This window comes from Peromyscus leucopus, chromosome 12 (genome assembly GCF_004664715.2).
Source record: "Peromyscus leucopus breed LL Stock chromosome 12, UCI_PerLeu_2.1, whole genome shotgun sequence".
Taxonomy (NCBI): domain Eukaryota; kingdom Metazoa; phylum Chordata; class Mammalia; order Rodentia; family Cricetidae; genus Peromyscus; species Peromyscus leucopus.
This window is the reverse complement of record NC_051073.1, coordinates 13505488-13528959: the sequence shown is the minus strand read 5'-3', so window position 1 is coordinate 13528959 and position 23472 is coordinate 13505488. Positions and strand designations below refer to the sequence as shown.

The 23472-nt window shown below is 42.4% G+C and overlaps 1 protein-coding gene across 1 annotated transcript in view; it reads right to left on the bottom strand.

Annotated features, from left to right (window-relative positions):
• Positions 1-23472, bottom strand: part of LOC114697683 (amyloid beta precursor protein) — a 228935-nt gene that overhangs the window by 96865 nt on the left and 108598 nt on the right. Inside the window, 1 exon segment of the mRNA XM_028875973.2 lies at positions 4642-4845. Within this exon segment, the coding sequence (XP_028731806.1) occupies positions 4642-4845 (204 nt within the window).

Here is a 23472-nt window from a genome sequence, read left to right as displayed (position 1 = left end):
TAGGAATATGTACCTGCATACACACCTACATGTACACACACACACACACACACACACACACACACACACACACACACACACACATCAACTTGATATTAATAAGTAGTATCTGGAAAATAAAGGACTTATAGAATTCTTTTAATGGACAATATTAGAGGCTAAGAAACATTTTCTGGAAAGGCCAGACAATACATGTCTTGGTCTTTTCAGACAATATAATCTCCTTTGCAACTACCCAGCTCCTTGGCTTGGCTTCTATAGCATAAACATAGCCAGAGACAATATTTAAATAAATGGGGCTGAGTCTCTTAGGAAAACCTTTGTCTTAAAAAATAGGTAACATGTTATTTTTGGTCCCTGGGATATAGTATTCTGACCCTTAATCATCTGTTATTAGTTGACCTCTGGTCATTATTATCATTTAATTTAAAAATAAAAAAATTCCAGAAATGCTCAGAGCAGAAATAAAAGATACATCCATGTCCATAGCACTTACGAGGTATGCAACTTAAATGGAATAGTATGAATTTAGAAAGAAAAGTAAAAATAACGCTTAGTAAAACTGAAATAGCCCAGCTCACGAGGCCCAAATCCTGGCTTCATCGATTACTGGTTACACGACTAACCTATTTTTAAAGTTTCCCAAAGACTTAATTGTCTTGACCTGAACTGTGGATGTAACTTTTCTACTGTATACCATGGCTATAAGGTGTAAAGGGCAGAATTCTAGCCTCAAAGGGCAAGGGGAATGGTGAGCCAGAAAACTTCTATCTGCAATAAAGAACTCAAACCTAGATCTGGCAGAGTCTGCCAGCAGGCAAAAGCACATCTATTCTAGCCTTGCTGTGCTTTCCACAGGGGCAAAAACTTTAGTTGGCAATGGAGACACCATGAATATTTGCTGGATAAATAAACATGAGGTAAAATATAGTTTCTCTGGATAGGCAAAATAGGGTAGGCTAAATTGAAGGTTATGGCAGTTACCACAAAACTCACATTTCAGAGTTGAAAAAAAAAACCCTGACATCTTGGGCTTATGAGCTGAAAACTAAGAAGTATCTAAGTAGACTGTTGCTTTACTTAACTGGTAATAACTTGATCCATTCGATTAACATGCAACATTTTCTTAATTAGCAAAGCTTAAAAGCCAGACGGACTCTGCAGTAACTTGTTTGCCTCCAAAGAATTCCCTTCTCTCTGCAATCACTCATGCAGAACAGACAATTGGGGTTGGAAATTTATGACCATGGTACAAATAGCATCTATTTTCTCCCTCTGTTTATTCCCCTCGAGTGCTGATGGGGTATGAAAGCAACTAGTTCTTAGGAAGCACAGTAAGGACCCAGGCTAGTCACTAGAGGCTGGTGATGAGGAAACGATTTTCTTTCTAGATGGTGGTAGGCCACATTTATTTCCTTCCAGAGGCCGAAACATTAACACTGACAATGAGATTGCAATACTGATCTTTGCAAGCAGTGTTTACTTTCAGGGTCCAGAAGCAGGCTCTGTAGGAGGAGTTCTACAAAGTGTGCAGTCAGCTCCGCTTATTGCTGTTGTTCCCAGCAGGGGAAGAATCAGGAAACACCTTCTATACGAGGAATGTACAGGGATGGTTTGTTCCCTTTGATCCTACCATCGAAAACATCTGCATCATGAACAGATACACTACACCACAGCATGTTTCTTTTAGACCTCTATTCAAGAAAGATTACTTATTTATACCTTTGGTCCACTTCATAAACTTTACAGAGAATGAACGTATTCATATGAAAAAAAAAATCTATTTATAGGATAAATGGTGTGTGTGCGTGTGTGCGTGTATGTTTGCTTTTCTAGCGTAGGATGTTAGATGTCCTGCTTGAATACTTCCTGCCTTATTTCCTGGACACAGGATCTTTCACTGAACACCTCCCAGCATCCCTCACAATCCTCCTGACTCTGTCCTCCACAGGCCTGGTTTGCTGGCTCCAGACGCCATGCCCGGCTTTTTTCATGGGCTCTGAGGATATGAACTGAGGTCCCACTGCCTTTGCAGCAAGTGGTCTACCTGCTATGCCACGCCCCAGCCCCTGCTTATCTTTAGAACTAGTGTCTGCTTTGGATTTGTCTTCTAAATAGCTAACCTAGAGATTTCTTTATAAATTCCTCATTGCCTTGGGCTTTCTAGAAAAAAATTCCATAGGGTGCATGTCTTTGTACGTTCTATGGGGATATCTAAAATTACATATTACATGAAAAGCATCTAAAATTACAAAGTCACACGTGAAAGTGAAAAATAAAAGGACAGGACAAAAATCAGAAAATAACACGACTCAGGGGTAATAAAATCACATTATCTCAAGAAAATCCGGTCTTGGTTAGAATATGAGCCTAAATTTACCACTCTGTGATTCGTAGCGGCACAATCACACCAAACCCCACCATTCTCATCACCTGTACTTCCCAACCTGGCATTGGACACATCCACATTTTGGCCCCAATCCCAATGTCTCTGATTCTCTTACGCAGGATGTCAACTTGTTCTGCCTCCCGAACATGCCGCTCCCTTTCCACCAAAGCCTCAGTTTGGTTTTCCTGTTCCCTGCTGACTGTGATGTGCACTAGAACAAAATTTACCAGGAGACACTCCCCCTGCCCACCCTTGGGGCCCTAGTGTAAATGCCATCTGCTCTTAAGAACCTTCTTTGGTCAATCTAGAGGCTCATTCTGACTCTTGAAGCAGTCCTTATGTTCTTATTTCTCACAGGGTAGGTGATTTTGTATTTCCTTGGCTTTGATTTCTTCCTCCTGTACCTCAGCACTCATGACCATCATGAGCCTATGTGTGCTCATCACCTGTTCCTTTCAAACCTACCAAAAGAGCAGGTGCCAAACATATGCTCCCTAATTCTAAAGACTGTCAGGAAAAGAAACCCTAAGAAAAAAACTAAAACAACAACAAAAAAACCAAAACAACAACAAAAAAAAACCCCACCTCTTTCCTCACTGAGAAAAGTGAGGCTAAAAAAAATCATTAGGTCAGATCTATGAGTCTTGGCCTCAAGAGACATTTGAAAAAATTCTCTGGGAAAAGATGCCTTGGGCATGTGAAGAGCAGTCCATTCAGATCAAGGGTACCTCTACTTGAACATTCTCTCACAAGCTAAAATAAATAAGAAGCTGTCTTTAGTAGGGAATGATAAAGTTGTAGCACGTCCTTGGAACTGCAAGCTCCTTTCCCAAACAATCCATTAGATCGGTGGGGGCTGAGTGTTCAATTAAGAAACATGACTTACCAAAGGCTCCAAGTAAAAAAACACAAAATCCCCAAACACTGTTAAGTGTCACAAGTTAGTCATAAAGCTATTCACATACAACCTCGCTGACATACTAACTACTCAGAAAAGGGCAACTCGATGGAGACCGAAGTAGAGTAGCTGCTGCTTGGGGCTGTGAGTGAGAATCACCTCTGTGAGTGGGCAGGAGGTACCTCATTGGGATGCTGAAATGTTCTTAGGCTGGACTACGGTGATATTAAATAATTGAGTAAATTTATTAAAGTCACTGAGTTATATATATTGAAAATTAGCTCATCTTATGGTATATAAATCATACCTCAATAACATTCTTAAAAATGCAGCAAAGGGAGGGAGCAATAATAAGTAACAATGTACTTGAGTTGGACAGTGCCCCATATTCAACTATAATGAGCCATAATCATACTTTTTAACCAAAAGGGAAAGGAAATTTTACATTCTTATAGCATTTGTGGACTAAAGTTAATATCATTTGCATTACACTAAAATTAAGTCAACCCATATTCATTAAATCGAGCTCTAGAGGCAGCTTTTACTGTAGGGGGGAAAAACCAACGCATACCTATTAAACATCTCAACCTCAAAACACATTAGTTGGCATAACATTTGGTTGTTTACTGTAAAATGGATATTTGCTTTCATTCCCTGGTGATGAAAAGTCTTTTTAGCTCATTTGGCTTACAGCATTCTCAGGAGGACATTAGCAGTAGGAGAGAGCTAAGGAAACAGATTTACAGCGGCTTCTTGAAGAAGGCGCCGCCATACTTTCCAGTTAAACAACTCATACCAGTCACCCACATTGAATTTCACAACATGAAATAAAGTGACTCTTACCAAATCATATTAAAAATTAGATTTAGTAAAATCTTATGTAAAATTAGTAAAATCTAATGAAAATCATTCCCACAAACAAGATTTCTTGAAATTGTCTCTAAGCCCAGCACAGTCCTTCCAATCAAGGAGATCCAAGAGGAGGGGCAATGCTGAGCAGTGAACACCCACCACCAGGGGAGGACTCAGCACTTGTCAATTTCATGGACTTCTGGCTAGGTGGGGTCTTATCAAACAGTCTGTAGGATTCCTTAAACAGCATACACCAGGTATAGGAGAGACTGTGCAGACGGGATTTGTATTCATTTAAATGGATTGCTGAACTGATGGTTAAACCAAATCAAACCAACACCTGTAAGAAAACAAGCACAAGAAGTCCCATGGCTCCAGGGAGGAAAGGGAGGGCAGGGGGTGGGGGAAGGGGAGGGCATAGTGCTGACTGAAGTCAGTTTTCTCCCATTCTGCTTTCTTTTATCCCAGGACACTTGAAAGTAAAAATCCAACAGTGGATTACCTCGGACGACTTCCTCCACGGACTCGGTGGTGGTGGTGGTGGTGGTGGCAATGCTGGTGGTTCTCTCTGTGGCCTCTTCGTAGGGTTCCTCAGCCTCCTCCTCCACCTCATCCCCGTCCTCCACATCCTCCTCATCATCAGCTTCTTCTTCCTCAACGTCAGCCACTTCCTCCTCTTCTGCAACTTCTACCACTTTGTCTTCACTGGAAGAACAAATGAAAACAGCCATCAGGTACTCAGCTGAACGAAGTGTAGGAAAGTAAAGAAAAATCAGGGAAAAAATTTGGTCATTTGTGAGGGAGCACAGGATTGGAACACACACACACACACACACACACACACACACACACACACACACACAGAAGGTTGAAAGCAGGTTAAGTAGGAACTCTAGCTGAGGTCAACAAAATGTTTCACAGGTAGACATATAGCACTTCTTAGTTTAATGGCTGCAAAAAGAGGATGATCATGACTCCAACTCCATGACATTATAGAAAAGGCAAAATTATGTAGCTCGTCTAGAGATGCTATGGCTGTAAACATCTATATAGTGATGTACACATGGTAGGTAGTAATCAGAGGTAGAACCACTAAAGGACGTGTCTAGGACATAATTTAAAAGGCTACTAAGGTATCCTTGTGGAAAGCATCTGGCTGCCAGTGCAAGCCTGACCAAGAGCGTTTGAAGGTAAAGAGAGGGAGAAGCCTACCCTGAATTGTGATAGGAAAGAAGAGAGGCACACTGGATCAGATCGCAAAGCCAAGACAAATATTTGAGACTGAGAGTCTCTGTCTCGGCTCCGACAAATGAGAAGCGCTATACAAATGGGAGGAAGGGCGGTCGTACCCGTGTGAATGCCCCCAGCAACAGACAGACTGCACGGGAATTATCATCTGAAGTTGATTCTGGCCAGCAAGAAGCAGCGTGGAGTTGGGGAAAGCAACGGGGATCTGGAAGGCTGTATTAGCTGTGACATGCTGATGTGTAATGAGTGTTGGGGCTGGAGAGATGACTCAGCTGGTAATGGCTAGGGGAGCGTGGGTGTCACAGACTATAGCCAATTTCATCTGCACTGGAGATTGGGAGGGTCCCAGCCATGATTTAGGATGCTCCCGGAAAGCTGAAAGACTTTCAAACTCAGTGTCTGACAGTAGAGCAGAGAGGTGTTTTGGGGAAAATGAAAGGGGAAAGAAATCCGAAGAGATGACTACAGCATGGAGGGCATGCTGTGATCTCCTCTACACACCAGGGGCTTTTCTGTACAGGGTGTATAATGAATGATGCATATGAGGCCCTGGGGTACAAAGCACGGGATGCAGATCTTAAAAAAATTCTATAAAAATATGTCTTGCTTCTCAAGGGGACATTTTCCAAACTCCGGTGCAACGTGATAAAAGGACAACACATTCTGAAGCACTTGGCTAAAACATAAAGAGGAAATAATTAAGCAGAATAATTTAGTCAAGTGTTAATGCATAATGTGTTGACAAGCAGAAGACTATCTCGGATTATCAAATTTTCATTGAGTCCATAAAGAAATAGGTGAGAAACAAAGATAAGACATTGGCATGGATAATCAGATGGTTTAAGCCTCCGTCTGCTTAGATATAAATGCTGTGAAATAATTGATTGTCTTGACAGCCTGCACAAAAATTTCTGTGCACACACCTACCACTGGAGGCCACGTTTCAACACTAAACCTAAAGCTGGCCTAGATTTTATTTGGGGTTTATTCTGTTATTTAATCTCAGATTGTTCTCCTCGTGAACCAAATGGGTGCACATCAGTTAGTTTACTGTGTCTGGATCTGCTTTACGCAATCAGATCAGTCACAACTCTTGGGTTCTCCAATGTCAGTGGTAATTCAAAAAGGCAGAGTGTGTGTGTGTGGGGGGGGGGGTGTGCGCGGGCGTGCTAAACCAGGCCAGGATTCTCTTCAAACCATGAAATACCCATGATCTTGCCCCATGACCGGTGGCACAGTGTTCAAGTGTATGGTCCAGGATTAAGTTAGACCTAGGCTGTCAGATAGAGTGAGGAAAACATGTGCCTGGATTGCCTAAGGTGCCTTTCCACCCTCCCTTATTACGTAAATGCCGCTTTTAAAGCTCCAGAAAGAAGCCTCGGCTGTGGGAAGAGCAGTTTAAAGTGATCTGCATTCTGGTGGGCATCTAGCCGGCAAGGGGGTGGAAAAGAAGGAATTATGTGTCCATCATCCCTCACTGCATCTGTGTGCGTAATTTACTGTCATAATAACAAAGGACTGAGATGCATAATAGTTCAACTGGCTGAGAAATTAAATTACTTGCCCTAAGAGAACTCAGGTCCCGTTCTTATTATCATAGCTTTGATTTCTGGAATTAAATTTAGATGTCCGTGAATTCAATTATCTCTCCGGACACTATTTAAAGGGGAAGCACACACCTGTGTTCTAGGGACAGTGCATCTTCTCCAAGAACCCTGACGGCGACATTCTTCCCACCTCTAATTGTAGCTTTTAGACGAACAGGAAGCACTCAAAGGCGGAAACACGCTTTCCTAGCACCAGCTGAAACCCCCGGCCATCATTCTGTGATGCAAGGGACGTGAGACCGGTTTGCAAAGCTGAGCATAATAATGATGGAGGACAAGAGGAGGGAGAAGTTGGTGGAAAGGGGAGGCTGAGGGATTTCTTAATACACCAGGCAAGAGACACTCCCAGGAAGACAGTCAGTTGCTAAGATGGTAAGGGAGACTATTCCCAGCATGTTCCCCAGCGGTGAAGGCTGTCAACGTACACACAGCAAATGCCTTTTCTGGATTTGAAACACCGAACTATGTGTTTAAAACACGTCAACTGAAGGAAACTGAAACTCCCGACCATCCCAGGAGCATCGGAACGCAGTGAGAGGTCAAAAGGACATGGCCACGAGGAAATACATCAGAGACGACACCATGTTCTCAGCATCCAAGACTGTACTCTGGCGGAGGAGAAATGCTACCACAAGGGTGAATCTCCATTTCCGACCAAGCAGAACTTGGTAGAACTGTGTGTGCTGCTGTGACGCAGTGAATCAGTCTCCTTAGGTAGCGTGATTCGCACACCAGCTTTCCGTTCCTCCTTAGGAAAGTCATGCAAAGCATTCCACCATTGGCATTCTCTGAAACGGCCGGCCATAGGACAATTCCATACATGACAGAAGGACAGAGATGGTAAGACGATCAGTGCCTGCAGGGTTGAGGCTCTGGGAGGAATGAGGCCTGTTTCCTCTGTGAAGAGACTCTGCAGGACAGGATAATGGGGACCACACACCAAGGTGAGCATATACTTTTCTGGTGAGCACACTGATGGGGGTTTGAAGACCTGAAGTGAGGGGTAACTGAATCTCTTGGAACCTTCTGACCCGTTCTGCTGTGAAACCCATTGCTGCTTTAAAGTATCTTATCAATGTTAAATGAATGAAAGACTTTGACAAGTTTTATTTACTGTTTCATAGTCTCTGTCGAAACTGATTTTTTTCTTCCTAACACAGAAGTTAGGAAACAGCAGAGAGATACTCTGTTCTCCACGGTTATGAGAATGTGAACTACTATCAGGTCTCCACTACAGCAGTGATGAAAACAACCCAAAGCCTGTTCCCAAAATGCTGACAGACCAGAAGGCCAGAGGAGCATGACAGAAAAGACGGGGTTCATCCCTGTGAATGCTGATTGGGGGCGGGGGGAGCGGCAAATAAAAGTGCAAGGGTGTCTGAGAGTTTCCCAGGATCAAAGTCAGGAGGAGTAAAGAGAAAATAAAGTAACAAACAAACAAAAAATGCAACAATAACAAAAAAGAAAACAACCCAAGATGAACAGATGTTTTCTTTCTCTTTGGATTGATAGTGTCCTAATTGGGTAAGTCAGTTTATTCGAAAGGAAATCAGTATCTGAGATCATTACTGCTATTTTCAGAGAATGTGAAGAAATATGGAAGAAAGGAAGCTTGCTTTCTGTGGTCCCCAGGGAATACTCAACACAGGCCAGGGCAAAGAAGACAAAGTCAGGAGCAACCCCCATTCCAAAAGGCTATTAGATGCTAAACACAAAAGGTCACATTGAGCCTATTTATTTAGTTATTTGTTTACATTGTTTGAGAGAAGGTTTCAGTCCGCAGCCTAAGCTGCCTTTTTGATCTCATCATGATCCTTCTGCCTCAGCCGCCCAAGTGCTGGGATGACTGACATGAACCACCATGTCCTCCTGCTCATTTACTTAACAATGTAAATAGGCAGACATCCAGGCAAATAAGCCCAGGAGTTGTACAATCTGGTGAGAAGAAAAGCTAGGTGGCAGGAGACGCTGGCTGGCCAGGGTAGGTGTTCTGATCTAGAGGCCAGCTACCTGGTCATGTTCAGTTTTTAAAATTCAGCAAGCTGTAGAGTTGTGCTGTGTTCTTCGTTGATGCAAAAACCCTGTACAGAAAAAAAAAGGCTTCAAGTGGATTCTCCTAAAGCAACAGCCACTTTTCTTACTGTAAATACTTGGGGGCTGGGAACTCTCAGTATCAAACCTGCAATCTTGGGGCCTTCAGATTTGCAAACATATCTTTTCCTCCAAGCTCCCGGCACAATACATGTACTTGAAAGAAAAAGAAGCAAGAACAGGGTTATGGATTACACATCTTTCCAATCCACAGCTCCTGTAGTCATGGCCTCACCTAGCCAGGCTGAATGAACCAAATTATCCTCTACATTGACTACCTCATTAACTCAGATCTGTGTACAGAAACAGCCTTCTTTTGATGCTGTAGCATTAGAATGTGTTTCCTATTTTACTCTACAATACTGTGGCTTCACTTTAAGTTACCTGATGAAATACACTCTAAAATCATTTAATGGAAAACTCTAGAAAAAAATCATAGTTCTTACTATACTGCTATAATCCCATTTTAGGACTGTTAATCACCTCTTTCTGCATGTGAGTACACACTCCACTTTAGTCACCAGTCCATAAGGAAAGCAGGAAACCAGTATATACAAAACTTAGTATTATGTGATGTCTGTGTGACGACAGAGCCCTTTGGATTATATCTCCCGTAGCTGCCTTGGTGACACATGGCAGCCAGCAGGGAGTATCAGTCTTTCAGTCAGAAGTTTTCTAAAAATCTGATGAATGCTCTTCTCAGGAGACAGGCATAAAAACTCCTGTAGCAGATACTATGTAAAGTACCCAAGGTCATTCTCAACTCCTTCCTTCCCTCCCATGACAGGAGAGGAGGATAAAAACCAAAGAGCCTGTTAGTCCACATTGCTGCAACCTGTGCAGCTTGAAGGCCTTGTGACTGACACATTTCTCAACAACCAGAAGCCAGGACACAAGCTTGTACTTCACTGAGAAGCCACATCTGGATGAAAAGGCAGTCCTAGTGGCTTTGTATTTTTGCCTTTTTACTTCTCACTTTCTGTTTCCACCTGGAAAGGCAAAATCCACAGCAACTATGCATTGGTGGCATTAGGTTTACCAGGGTTCACCACTGGGTAGGCACAGCTCAGTGGAAAGACTTCAACTATTCACCACTATACCAATTCCAAAGATTTTTGACATTTAAAGCTAAAGTATTCCTTGCTGAGGAAGGTTTACAAACTCAGCTGGAGCCCCAACTAAAAGACTTCCACTATAAGAAGATGACCAAAAATAAATAAATAAATAATAAATAAATAAATAAATTGAGATGCCTAAACTGTATGACTCAGGCAAGAGTGAGCCACTGGCCCCAACCTTGGTTTGAAATTGGACTGAGTCATCATTACACATTTAGTGATGCTTATTCTGGGTGAGAGAGTCTATACTAATTGCTGAATGAGTAACAGGAGACCTGTATAATATAAGCTTCAGAAATTCCAAGGAGAAAGTGACTTGTACAAGCTAGAGGCCTCTGAGCAGTAGGGATGAGGCAGGGGTACGCATTCATTATGCAATCATGAGTACTATGCGAATAAGCATGCTCATAACAAAAGTTCACAGGGACACTGAGTTTTAACAGAGAGGAAAGATAGAAACCAGGGCTTTTCCCTTAGTGGATAAACATTGAGGTAAAAGAGATATACACAGGTTCAATATAAGCCAATGAATAAATAGGCAACACAACCAGTCACTCAACCATTGAATCACTCCAAAGTATCTCTCTTTGCCATTCCACCTCCTGATGTGCTCTGGGTCATCCCATGTACACTGTACTTGAAATGCTGCTGTCCTGGTTTCCAGAAACATACATCGTATTTGCTTGTCCCCAGGTATTTGTTACTTATTTGAGCTTACTATACATCCCCTGCTAAGGTTTTCTTTGTACCCTCGTGCTCACTTAGGTACTTGAATAGTATTTACTCCTTGGGAAAAGGCAAATAAACACTGCTGATGAAATGGCTAGTGCACGGTGAAAAGATCACTGAATGCTGAGTGGGGTCCTGAAAGGATGGGGGGCAGGTGGTAGGGGCAGTTAAGGCAGGCACACAACTGCGAAGTTCAGCAGCTTCAGGGAAAGAAACCAAGAGCAAGGTGAGGAGCCATGAGTGAAGGGAGAGATGTAGGGTAGAGACCAGCAAGAGGAATGATTCACTCCGATTAATTTCTCAATGATGTCTCTGGCTGCTAGGTGGAGTAGACTATGCAGAGACAAGAGTGAAAAGAGTGGAAAGTCTGGACATTGCATGGGATGCTAGTGTAGCTATATCTCTAAGAAGGAAGGGAAGCTCATGGGCTGAAAGCCAAATGGATAGACTGTGATTTCAGGATCTGTATGTATGTCAAATCACTATTATGTTGATGATTATGAACAGCAAGGACACCCAAAGAATGAGATCTGACTGGATCAGAGTGTCTGATGACCATCAGATACCAAGGTCATAGATATGTCTGAGTTCCTCGAACCATGGTTTATTGTTCCATAACAGATCCAAACTCATGGGAGGGGATGGGTAGAATGTGACCTGACAAGCCTTCCATTTAAACTAGCAGCACTTGTGAGGAACTGTGTCTTTCCTCTGCTATCTCAGTATCCATGGTAAGATGACTGTCTACAAGGCAGAAACAATTTAACTAACATGTCTAGAGCATGGCAAGGCAAACCCAAGGGTTGGGCAGTTTACAGAAAAATAGGCTCAGATTAAAAAAAAAAAAAAAACATTAAAAAAAATGCCCTGAGACCTATGAGTTCAATTAACTTTGGTGGGGCTGGAGAGATGTCTCAGCAGTTAAGAGCATTGCTATTCTTCAAGAGGACCGTATTTAATTCCAAGCACTCACACTGCAGCACTCAACCATGTGTAACTCCAATTCTGGCCTCTGTCACCACCTGGCATACATGTTACGCACAGACACACATACAAGCAAAAATACCCCTAACCGTAAAACAATAATTTAGAAAAACAATGACGTTAGGTAGGATGTGTTATAGAAAAAGAAACCATGCATTAGGCAAATTTATGAACTTGGTATCTGATGGGACTGAAAATTTTCTATTCATTTCGTGGGTGAGATGGTATCAGTGGGTTCTGTAGAAAAGTGGTTTTAGAGATGTATTGACGTATTTAGTATGCTCTTGTCTGAACTTCTCTTTAAAATATTTCAGTATCATAAAAAAAAAGCATGGCAGAATGATATTCTGGCAAGGCTTCTAAATCTGGATGATAATTACAGTAAAAGGCTAAAGTGCTTTTTTTCAAGACTATCTTGGAAGCAAGACACGTCATATATTAAAAAATGTATTGTCTGGACAGCTTTATGAGCCATGTAGGATTAAGGAGAAGCATCTGCAGTGATAAAATGTCCTAGAATCATTTTAAACTCTTGATGTGAGAAAACAAAACTCTAGTTCATCAGAGGCTATGACAGAAAACTCTCAATGAGCAAATTCCTCAAGACCCTGGTATTGATAAGTGCAGGTGATTGTGTGTGTGTAGGTCTTAGGTGGAGGGTAGGGGAATGCATTATCTCTATGCATTGGCTCTACAGGGTTCATACTAGGTTTTAGGGTATGCTCCACTCTCTGGGGAGACTGCAAGAAACAAACCAGAGAATTTCTCTGCCCTCCTGGTATGTACATCCTATAGACTAAGGAATCAAAGATGGCATCCTGTCACTTTACAAGATGCTGAGTGCAAAGGGGGAAATGAAATCAGGAAAGCTATCTAGGACACACTGGGGTGAGTAGTGGGGGTGAGCATTAACTTTTCCAAGTAGTGCTATGGTTTGAGTGTGCAGTGTTCCCCATACACTCATATATTGAATACTTGGTTCCCAGGAAGTGGTAACGCTGCCTTAGGCAGCTGTGAAGCCTTTAGGAAACGGGCCCTTTAGGGAAAACTTTGGAGTTATAGCCCTCCCTGGTTCTTGGGTATTTGGTCCCAGCCATGAGAAAAGTACTGTACAGAGGCAGCTGGAGAAGACACTATGAAACAGGCATTTTAGAAAAATATGCCCAGTCCCCTCTACCACTGTCTACACACATGAGAACAAATACAAAGCTGCCGGTGATGTGTGAGCTAACTGGTTACCAAGTCTTTCCAGGACTGTCTTAACACAAGAAATTAGTGAAATCTCTTTCTCTTTGGTGGGACCTTGGGAAGGAGAAAGGGAAGCTGACTGTGTCTATGAAAACCACAGTGGTTTTATTTGGGAAGTGACCAGAGGAACCTGCACCCCTTTTTACAGTAAAGTGCAAACGCCCTGTAATATCTTTCACATCTAGGTTCTCAAGTGAGCCTCTCAGGGAGAAACAGACATGTCTTGTTGGCTCATCCTCAGAAAAGTAAGGGGGAAATAATAGAAGGAAAGAAAGCCACAGCAGGGCTCTGAAGGGTTTACTGTCCACACACTCTACTACTTTTTGGTTCAAGGGCTTGAAGTTAGCAAAGAGGTATGTTAAGTTGTATATACACTAAAGGTAAAATAAATGAGGCCATTACTATTGTAACATGAAAGCCTTGGGTAGGCAGAACACAGAGGAAAGCGTATTCTAGATATGAAAAGGAGTTTTCCACTGTAATTGTTTTTCTTTTTCCAGTAAGCCCTGTTTCTTGCCTTGACGAACATCTCAGAAGTGTTTGAAAAACTCTGAGTTAGAGCACCAGACACACGCATTCCTTAAACAATGCAGAAAATGTAGAGTGTCAAGGGCGATGCGTTCACAGTGTGGCCACGTATTGTGGTTCAGGTTAAATCCACGACAACAGCTGCTTTCATGAATGCTTTGTTCTTTCACAGAGGAATATGACACTAAGTACACAGTAACTCCCCTGATTAGACATGGTTTCAGTTACTCTTGGTCAGCCATGGCCTTAAAATATTTAATGAAAAGTTCCTGAGAGAAACAATCTATGCGTTCTGAGTAGCTTTTATTGGTGCGACTCTATATGATGGCTCTATTTTATTATGAGTTATTGATCACCCTTACTGTATAATGTGTAAGTCAAACATAGTTGTCGATCTATTGCACACAGACTAGTGCACATAGGCTGCATAGAAGAGGCATGATACTTAGCAGGTGTGCAACTGCTGACCACAGGGTCAGAGTCCTACAGAGGATGGACAAGTGAGCATGAATAAAACAGTGCCGTAAATGATGTGTTAGCTGTGTGTGTGTGTGTGTGTGTGTGTGTGTGTGTGTGTGTGTGAGAGAGAGAGAGAGAGAGAGAGAGAGAGAGAGAGAGAGAGAGAGAGAGAAAGAAAGATTGATTAGGCAACGTCTGGGAGAAGAAGACTGAAGAACAGCCTCACCATATGGTAAACTGGAAAGCAGTAAGTGAGTGGGAAGCTACAGGGAAGAACACATGGCAAAGGGCGTGACAGACAAAGGTTAACAGACGAAGGGCCTGCAGAAACTGCCAGCAGCAGCTCAGTATGCTGGAGAGCAGGAGCGAACATTCACAGAGAACAGAAGTTAAGTGGTGGCCGTACCATGAAAAACTTTGTCTTAAAGGCTGAAGACTCTGGACCCTAATTCCACCAGGATGCAGCTCCTAACAAATAAGCTTCAAGTAGAAGTGTGGAAGACTGGTCATCCATCAACACACATGAGCTGGCAGAAGCCTGGAGGCCAGACAGGTGAAGAGAGTGGCAGGTGCCGTGTAGAGGAAGCTCTGGGGAAGCACAGCCAAGGAGGCTGAGAAAAGTGAGAGGCACCAGAAAATAACAGAACTGCTGGCCATCTGGATAACGGGGTGCAGCGGGAAGATGAATCTGATGCTTCAAGATGGAGACATGGGGTAGAGATGGTTACTAAAGGCAACAGGATAGAGCAGGAGGAACGGGTGGCAAGGAGCAGAAGTTAATGGATTCAGCTTTGATCATGATGGATTTGAGACAGTGAGAGATACTGTTGGAAAAAGTCCAACAGACAGCTAAGAACGAAGAGCCAGAAATTTGGACCACAAAGAGTCTATGAGAAATCTCCTTCTTATGTTCTTATGACTCCTAAATAAACAGCATTGTCCCTTAAAAAAACACAAACAAAAAGTGCTACAATTCCTGAAAGACCACAGATAATGGACTACATGGCCATTCACTGTGTGCATTGTTAACATTTACATTATCACCTAGAATAGAAGCACTTCAGACGCCTAATTGTACAGCTCTCGCTTCCTTCCCTGATCACCCTACACGTGTATTTCAAGACTGGTGCCTGTGCTTAGATGGAAACATGAACTATATGAACTATGAACCAAAGGCTGAGGAGTCCCCAACTGGATCAGGCTCTCTGAATAGGTGAGACAGTTGATTGGCTTGATCTGTTTGGGAGGCATCTAGGCAGTGGTACTGGGTCCTGTGCTCATTGCATGAGTTGGCAGTTTGAAACCTGGGGCTTATGCAGGGATGCTAGGCTCGGCCTGGAAGGAGGGGACTGGACCTGCCTGGACTGAGTCTACCAGGTCGATCTCAGTCCTCAGGGGAGGCTTTGCCCTGGAGGAGGTGGGAATGGGGTGGACTGGGGGGGAGGGGAGGGGGGCAGGACGGGGGAGAACAAGGGAATCTGTGACTGATATGTAGAACTGAATGGTATTGTAAAATAAAATAAAAGGAAAAAAAAAAAAAAGACTGGTGCCAATTCAGAGACCTGTGAGAGAAATTCTGAGATGGCATCTAGGTTTTATTCAAGAGTTTAACTGGGAACAATGTTTGAAACAGTACTGTGTATGAGGAGACATCCTAAGGCCCCAGAGGACACCTGGGTCTGTAGACAAGTGCTGAACTCCGTATGTATTATGAGATGTTATCCCCTTTACATATATGCCTATCATAAAGTTTACTCTTATAAATCAGACATAATAAAAAATAAACAAACGACAACTACAATAAGGCAATTAGAATAGTGCCTTATAATAAAAGTTGTATGAATATAGTTCTTTTCTCTCAGTATGTTTTTGTATGTTTTTTTTGATGGTATGATATTTTATGGATTCTGTTGAAAAAAAAAAAGCTATTGGTACCAGGTCTATCCTTTACAACCATTATTAAGCAAAATACTAAAAAAAAAAAAAAAAAAAGCATTATAATACCAGAACTTCCCATCTGATAACGGAGATAACAGCCAGGTAACATATACAGTGTGGATAGTGTCCTGAGCAGAAAAGGAGCAGCAGATGGCACAAAATGTCACCATGCTATTCAAAACAGCAGGCAACTGAAAAGTTTGTGAAGCGTAATTTTAGAAATTTCTAGCTAATATTTTTAGATCACGGAAGCCAAAACCACTCGACAATGGAAGCAGTAAGAATGCTGTTGGATGCGATGTGCTTGAACTTCAGCCAGAAGGGAGGTCCCCAAAGGGACAAGGAGAGTCAGCTCCCCCTCCTCACAGTGCACATCCCATTGGAGGAGAAAGAGACAAGGAGCAAATCAAAGGCTAAAACACGAGGTCAGTGTCAGGACACGGAAGGCAGGATGCCAAGACTGAAATAGTGAAGAATGCCTCTTCTAAAAGGGTGATTAGTTTCATTTCTGCGAAGGAAAAAAAAGGGAGCTGATATCCCAGGCCCAAATAAACCGTCCATGCCTCTGGGTCAGGGGAAGGGTATTATAGGCAGAGAGATACGTCTGTTCCGGGATACAAGAGCTTGCTAAGCTGGCTTGTGTGGTACTGAGTCAGTAGGGTTTGGAGAAGCCTGGGGCGATAATTGGGTGGAGGAGCTGGTCAATGTTAAAATAGGTGAAGAAGGTAGGTAGACCAGGGTGCTGGGGAAGTAGCACAGTCAGTAAAGCAGCCGCCTTGGAAACATAAGACCCTGAGTTTAATCGCCAGAATCTCTCTCTCACTCTCTCTCTGTCTCTGTCTCTGTCTGTCTGTCTGTCTGTCTGTCTCTCTCTCTTTCTCTCTCTCTCTCTCTCTCTCTCTCTCTCTCTCTCTCTCTCTCTCACACACACACACACACACACACACACACACACACACGTAGGAGAATGGTGGCCCAGACTTATCCCAGAGTGGGAAGGCTGGGTGGGATAAGAGCATCTCTGGGACACGCTGACTGGCCAGCCTAGCTTATTGGTGAGCTCTAAGTCAGTGGGAGCCTATCTCTAAAAAAGCAAGGTAGACAGCACTTGAGGAACAATAGTCAAGATTATTCTCCAGCTCCCACATGCATATGCACACATATGCATTCACTTGCGTACACACACACACACACACACACACACACACACACACACACACACCATAAAACCACAGACTCTACGAAGCTCTATAAGTGATACCCATCATCATCACCTTCATCACTCCAAACAAGGCTTCAAAGTATTCTCCTTGCACATCAGTTTCTTAGTATGTTGGAAAGCTACCTGTGCATCTTTGGGAGTTCTATGTGTCAGGCTTATGTATGTACATGCTCCACACTGCACTCCTCTATAGAGGATATAAGCTCAAGTTTGCGTGGGGGAACGGATGAATGTATAGGAGAAAGTTAAGGGCAGCGCACATTAGAAGGGCACTCCAGTTTTGTTTGAATTTTTAAGGCATTTTATTTTTAAGGTACTAAGATTGTATTGGCAAGGATGGACAGAGTCAGGTGAATGCAAACCTGGCAGAATTTGCAGAAGGAACAGTGTGGAGTCCCCTAAATCTAATTTCAGGAAGTGTTTTTAAAAATAGAAAAGATTTCATAGAACCTGAGTGGGGGCTAGGGTAGCCAAGAACAATACCTGTACACATTGGAGTTCATTGATGTGTAAAATAATCAGGCAGCCTGGGCTGAAGAGGTAAGTCTTGAACGATTTGACTTAACTGATGTTCAAAGTCAAGACAACAAGAGACAAAGCTACACAGAGAAACCCTGTCTCAAAAAACAAAAACAAAACAAAAAAGACGAGAGAGAGACAGAGAGAGAGACAGAGACAGAGAGAGAGACAGAGAGACGGGGGGGGGGGGAGATCTACAATAAGCTAAGAAAGATGACCAGGGAACAGAAAATCAGTGGACAATGTAAAACAAACAGTGATGACCAGATAGCTATAAACCAATAAACAGAAAGACCCAAAAGCCTTGAGAAAAGAGTGTACAAGAAAAGCAGGCCGGAAATGATAAGGATAGGCAAGTTACATACAGAAAGGGGTTCCTAACAGAGGAAATAAAAGATTCCAACTGTGGTGGTCTGTGACGAGAATCTGCTATGGATGTTTGCATTCCTGAGCCCACATATGTCTGGGCCTTGTCTGTGCCCGTACTGCTTCCGGATAGAAAAATAAAGAGGGTCTGTGGAAAAGCCTGTCACTCATACTGATGGCAGCAAGAACATTCAATTTAGGGGTCAAATCAAAGACCACAGATGCCATAAATGTGTATCTGAAATACTTACACAGTCAATTCCCACGTGCATGCTTAGACAAGAGGCTGTCAAGTAGAAGGAAGTTAGAAGGCTCCCTGTTACACATGCTCTAGGTCCTGGGATGCTAAGGGAGTTTTAGCACCTGCATGGGTTTGGGATGAGGTCGGCGTCTCATGGGATAGGTGCCGAGAAATGCTGTGTCGTTAGACTTAGCATCTGAACACTCTGTGATTAAATGAGATGCTGCTGTCCTGGACAACCTTGTAGACACATTTTCATAAACCGAGAGTACTTCAGTACTACTTCTGCTATTTTGTACAACTCCTTGGCTCCAGTTTTCCAATAACAGTAGCTATAAAACTCTGCTGGAGGCCGCTTAACATATCAAAGGTTACACAATGGAAGGGAATGAACAGTTATTCCAGGGGGCAGAAGATTAAAAGCTTAATCTTCTCTTGCTTATAATTCTTCTGCATTTCTGAAATGCATAACTGAGATCTATAATAGAAGTTTTTGAAATACGGCAATTGAAAGTTTCAACAGCCACTAAGTCTCTATTTAAAATGTCCAAGAGAATCAATGTCAACCACATACTAATTTAATAGACAATTTCCAGTCATCGGGAATCAGGCTTTTCCAGTATTCTTGCATATTTAAAATAATTCTTGCATATTTAAAACATAAAGTAGGCATATAAAAAAGAATATCATTACTTGCTTACTCCCAACAGCTACTTTAAGATGTTCTCAGCCTCATCTAACACAAAAGGCCTAAGATGTCCTTATCGATTACTATCATATTATAATAGTTACACGGCCTTAAAAGAGTCAACTGAAGAGAGAACGCATTATAATAACCACGATTATCTGACAGAAGTGGGACACTGGACTCAGGGCCCTAAAGATCGCTTTTGTAATTGACAACGTGGGTGAAATTCTCAAAGAATAAATTAAAAAATACATTTTTAGAAAATCTGTATCGCAATGTTTGCTTTGATCTGCCGACTAGTGAACAAACACATATATACTGTGCAGACTGGATCTTGAAGAGGGGCAGACCGCGGTGGGGCTGGGAATGTCCTGGTCAGAGCTCTCAGCCAGTGACATTATTGAAACTTGATACCAGTTTCGACAAGAAATTAGAAGCCGGGCGATAGTGGCACACATCTTTAGCGTCAGTATAAGGGAGGCAGAGGCAGGAGGATCTCTGTGAGTTCGAGGCCATCCTGGTCTACAGACAGAGTTCTAAGACAGCCAAGGCTTGAAAGACAAATAAACGAACAAATGAATGAAAGAAAGAGTCCTGTGGGCACTAGTGCCTGAATCCAGTCAAAATAATAAGGATCTCTGTTTTCTTACTCTTGTTGCCTGACTGTCTTGACTATGGCTCACTGCCTTAAAAATCTCCATCAGTGAATAACCCAGCCCTTCCAATAACACAAATGTGTGTGTGTTATGTACCATTTGATGACTTCCTGTTACTAGTCAGTGTGCGCCAGGGCTCAGGAAGCACTGTCCACTGCCAGATGCACCTCAGATAGCACCAGCCAAGTCCTGCCCAGCAAAGGCCCTTCTTTCTGCCGTCACCTGCTCAGAAACCCAAACAAACCCCACTGGCTTGGCCTCACCTCTATAATCTGGTAAAGGCTATTAAAGCGATTTGTTTTCCTTCTTGATGTCTATGTGGTCCAAGTCTATTAAATACAGAAACTCAGCGTCTCTAATAAGACCTCTCGGTAGTGGCAGCCAGTGTCCTCAAGGGAGAAGCACGAGTCTCCGCTATTCTCCTATTCATCATTTTCAAATTAGTCCCTTTATTCGGAGAAGAGCCAGACAGCCCAGCACAGCGCCAGAAGCTGCCACGCCAGCACTGTGACAGTTGCTTCTCAAAGCCACGTGCTGTTTCATCAAATCCATTCTTTCTTGACTCATCCACTGACAAAGATTTAAGGCTTTAATTTAGCTTTTGTGTGATTCACTTGGTGTCCGTCGAACATCATTAGCGTTTTCTTCTCCCTCGAGCGTGCAGTGGCATTTTCTCAAAATGCAAGGCAGAAATCGAGCAAAATTATTCTCAGATTTTCAACCCCACTGATACGAGGGAGAAGATGTATGGCCAAATAAACCTTACCCCTCTGTCCTCTCTTATGTAATTTTAAAGACAGAAAGTGTTGACCTGAAGCAGACAGGTCATAAATTCTCATGACAGCTGGGTATCAGGTAAGGCTGTGAATGTATCAGGATCATCACTGAAGACAGAAGTGATGAAATTTCCTGCTTGACTGGATAGCCAATTTTCAAAAACTCCAAGCCATGTATTTGTGCACGGGACTCTCTATAAAACCATGTGGTTGTTAATCTCTGAGAGGTTCTTGGGGGTACAGGGACCATAATGAAACTGATTCTGCACTCACTAAACCTAGCATGATGCAGCCCGCAAATCCCACCTTGATCTGAACCTCCCCTGCTGCCTATGAAGACTCTGGTGAACAGTTCATGAGCCTCTGTGCAGCATCTGACAGTGGAATACAACAGATGACAAGCCACAATAAACAGAACTCAAGGAGTAAGCATTTAGACTGAGAATAGAAAGTGTATGATGGCAGTGTTTTTGGAATTATTGTATTTTTAGCTATAACTAAATATATATGGACCAAATTGATAAAACTTGAGATCAGATCAAACCATGCTGATTTCCCCCTAATCTAACAGCTTCAAAAAACTTCAAACTGAATGCAATGGACATGAAGAAGACAGATTCTCCCACGCTTTTAAAGGAACTGAATATCTTAAAATATGACATTTCCCCGCAGAAAATATAATGGTATTTTACTGCAATAAAAAAGACATTATACTTAGATGTCACAAAATAATTTGGTACAAATGAGAAGTCTTAATTAAAGTTTATTGTACTTAAGCACATTTTGATGACAGCATTTTAAGGCTATAGTTAGGAAGGTTTATTTTGATCTGAGAGAGGGGGGGGAGGGAGGGAGAGAGAGAGGGAGGGAGAGAGAGAGAAAGAGAGAGAGAGAGAGAGAGAGAGAGAGAGAGAGAGAGAGAGAGAGAGAGAGGAAGAAAATGCTAAACAAGCCTCCAAATTGGAGTTTCTTTTTTTTTTTTCTTTCCTTTTTTTCCCTCCCCCACCCAGACCCCTTTTTTGGATGGAGTCTTATGCAGTTCTGGCTGGTGTGGAACAAGCTATGTGGACCAGGCTGACCCTGAACTCCAAGTTTTTGCCTCCCAAGTGCTGAGACTACAGGCATGAACCATGGTACACGGCAAAATTGCTTTCTTGAGATTCAGATTTACATATTTTTATTTTGTGTGTACGGGTGTTTTGCTTGCATATATGTCTGTTCAGCAGATGCATGTAGTGACCATGGAGGTCAGAAGAGGGTGACAGATCCCCTGGAACTGGAGTTACAGATGGTTGTTTGCCACCATGTGGGTGCTGGGAACTGAACCCAGGTCCTCTGTAAGAGCAACCAGTGCTCTTAGCCTTTGAGCATCTCTCCAGCTCCACGGGGGTTTTCTAACATCAGCACAGTCCACGGTATCGTAGGGCTGTCCTAGACATTGTGGGGTGTTTGGCAATGCCCTCATCTCTACCCTCGCCACCCCCCAATGACAGGGACATTCCTACCTCACTCCCACCCACACTGTGACAACCAAAAAGGCATGCAGATATTTCCAAAGGCCCCTTGAGTGGAAACCACTTCCCCGTGGGAGTTACTGCTCTTAACTGGAGTGTATTCGTTTCTTAAATCATAGAATGCTGGCCCGCACCTGGTAGTCTCATGAATATAACCTGTATTTCCTGGGATTTTTGCCCACAGTTTTTTTTTTTTTTTTTTTTTTTTTTTTTTTTTTTTTTTTTTTTAAGAGCTTCAACTTGGCAGTTAGAAACAAAGAATGTAAAAGTCTAAGGATGGTGGACATTAAGGGCCAGTGTGGTGACACATCTCTACAATCCTCGATAATCCGGAAGCTGACGCAAGAGGACAAAAAGTTGAAGGCTTACAAACTACACAGGAAGACTCTGTCTCAAAAGGAAATTAAAAACACATAACAACAAAAAGGGCAAAGGCTGTATTTCAGTGGTAAATTGTCTCCTGCCAAGCATAAGGCCTCAGGTACAATGGTCGGTACTGCCAAAAACACAAAGCAAAACAAACACAGATTGACTTTTATACAAGGGCCCTAGAAAAGTAGTCTTTTCTTCATTCATAACTACAATTTTATCTCACTTTCTGAAGAAATAAGATATTCATGTAGGCACCACATTAAAGGTCATTAAGAAACCATTTATTTTTCTTTGGTCTCAGCATTTTTTTAACATCATTTCTAGCTTTAGAGATTTCTGATGCAATTTCTTGTAATTATTGCATATCTAAAATGATATTCCTTAGTTTTTTTTTTTTAAATACCAATTACTTTGAGTATATATGCTGACCTTTGGCTATTATGACTACATCTGTGTATGTATTTGATGTCAAGGCCACTCTAATTCTACTCAAATATTTGCTGAGTACCTAATGTGTACAAAATTATGCCAGGTGTTCCCACAAGCCAAGTCACATAAATACAAACTTCCAGGAAGTAGGGCGGGCTGTTAATACTTGGAAGCCCATCACTGGATAAATTTGGGCTTCTGAGTTTCTTTCTGAGCAGTTCTAACTAGCTGTAAGAAGACATGGCATTTCTGACTTTTATTCTTTCTTGGAGAAAAATGAAATTGAGCAAAACAAATTTTATTTTGTAGCTATCATACACGTCCACTGTAACATTTCAGACATCCAAAACACAGGATGCATCTTAATCTTATTTTTTCCTGTATGTTACAACATTTTCTTACTTTGGCATCGCAAGAATTACCTCATCATCATCATCAACTCTCTTCCATTATGCTAACAAAGACCAATAACACAAAATGGAAAAGGGACGGGCAGTCGAGAAGGATGGTGCAGTACTGAACTGTCACAGTTACTACTGTGTTCCCAAGATACCAGGTGTTAAAGGAGGACCTGAACTCACGAACCGTAGTTCAAGAAAC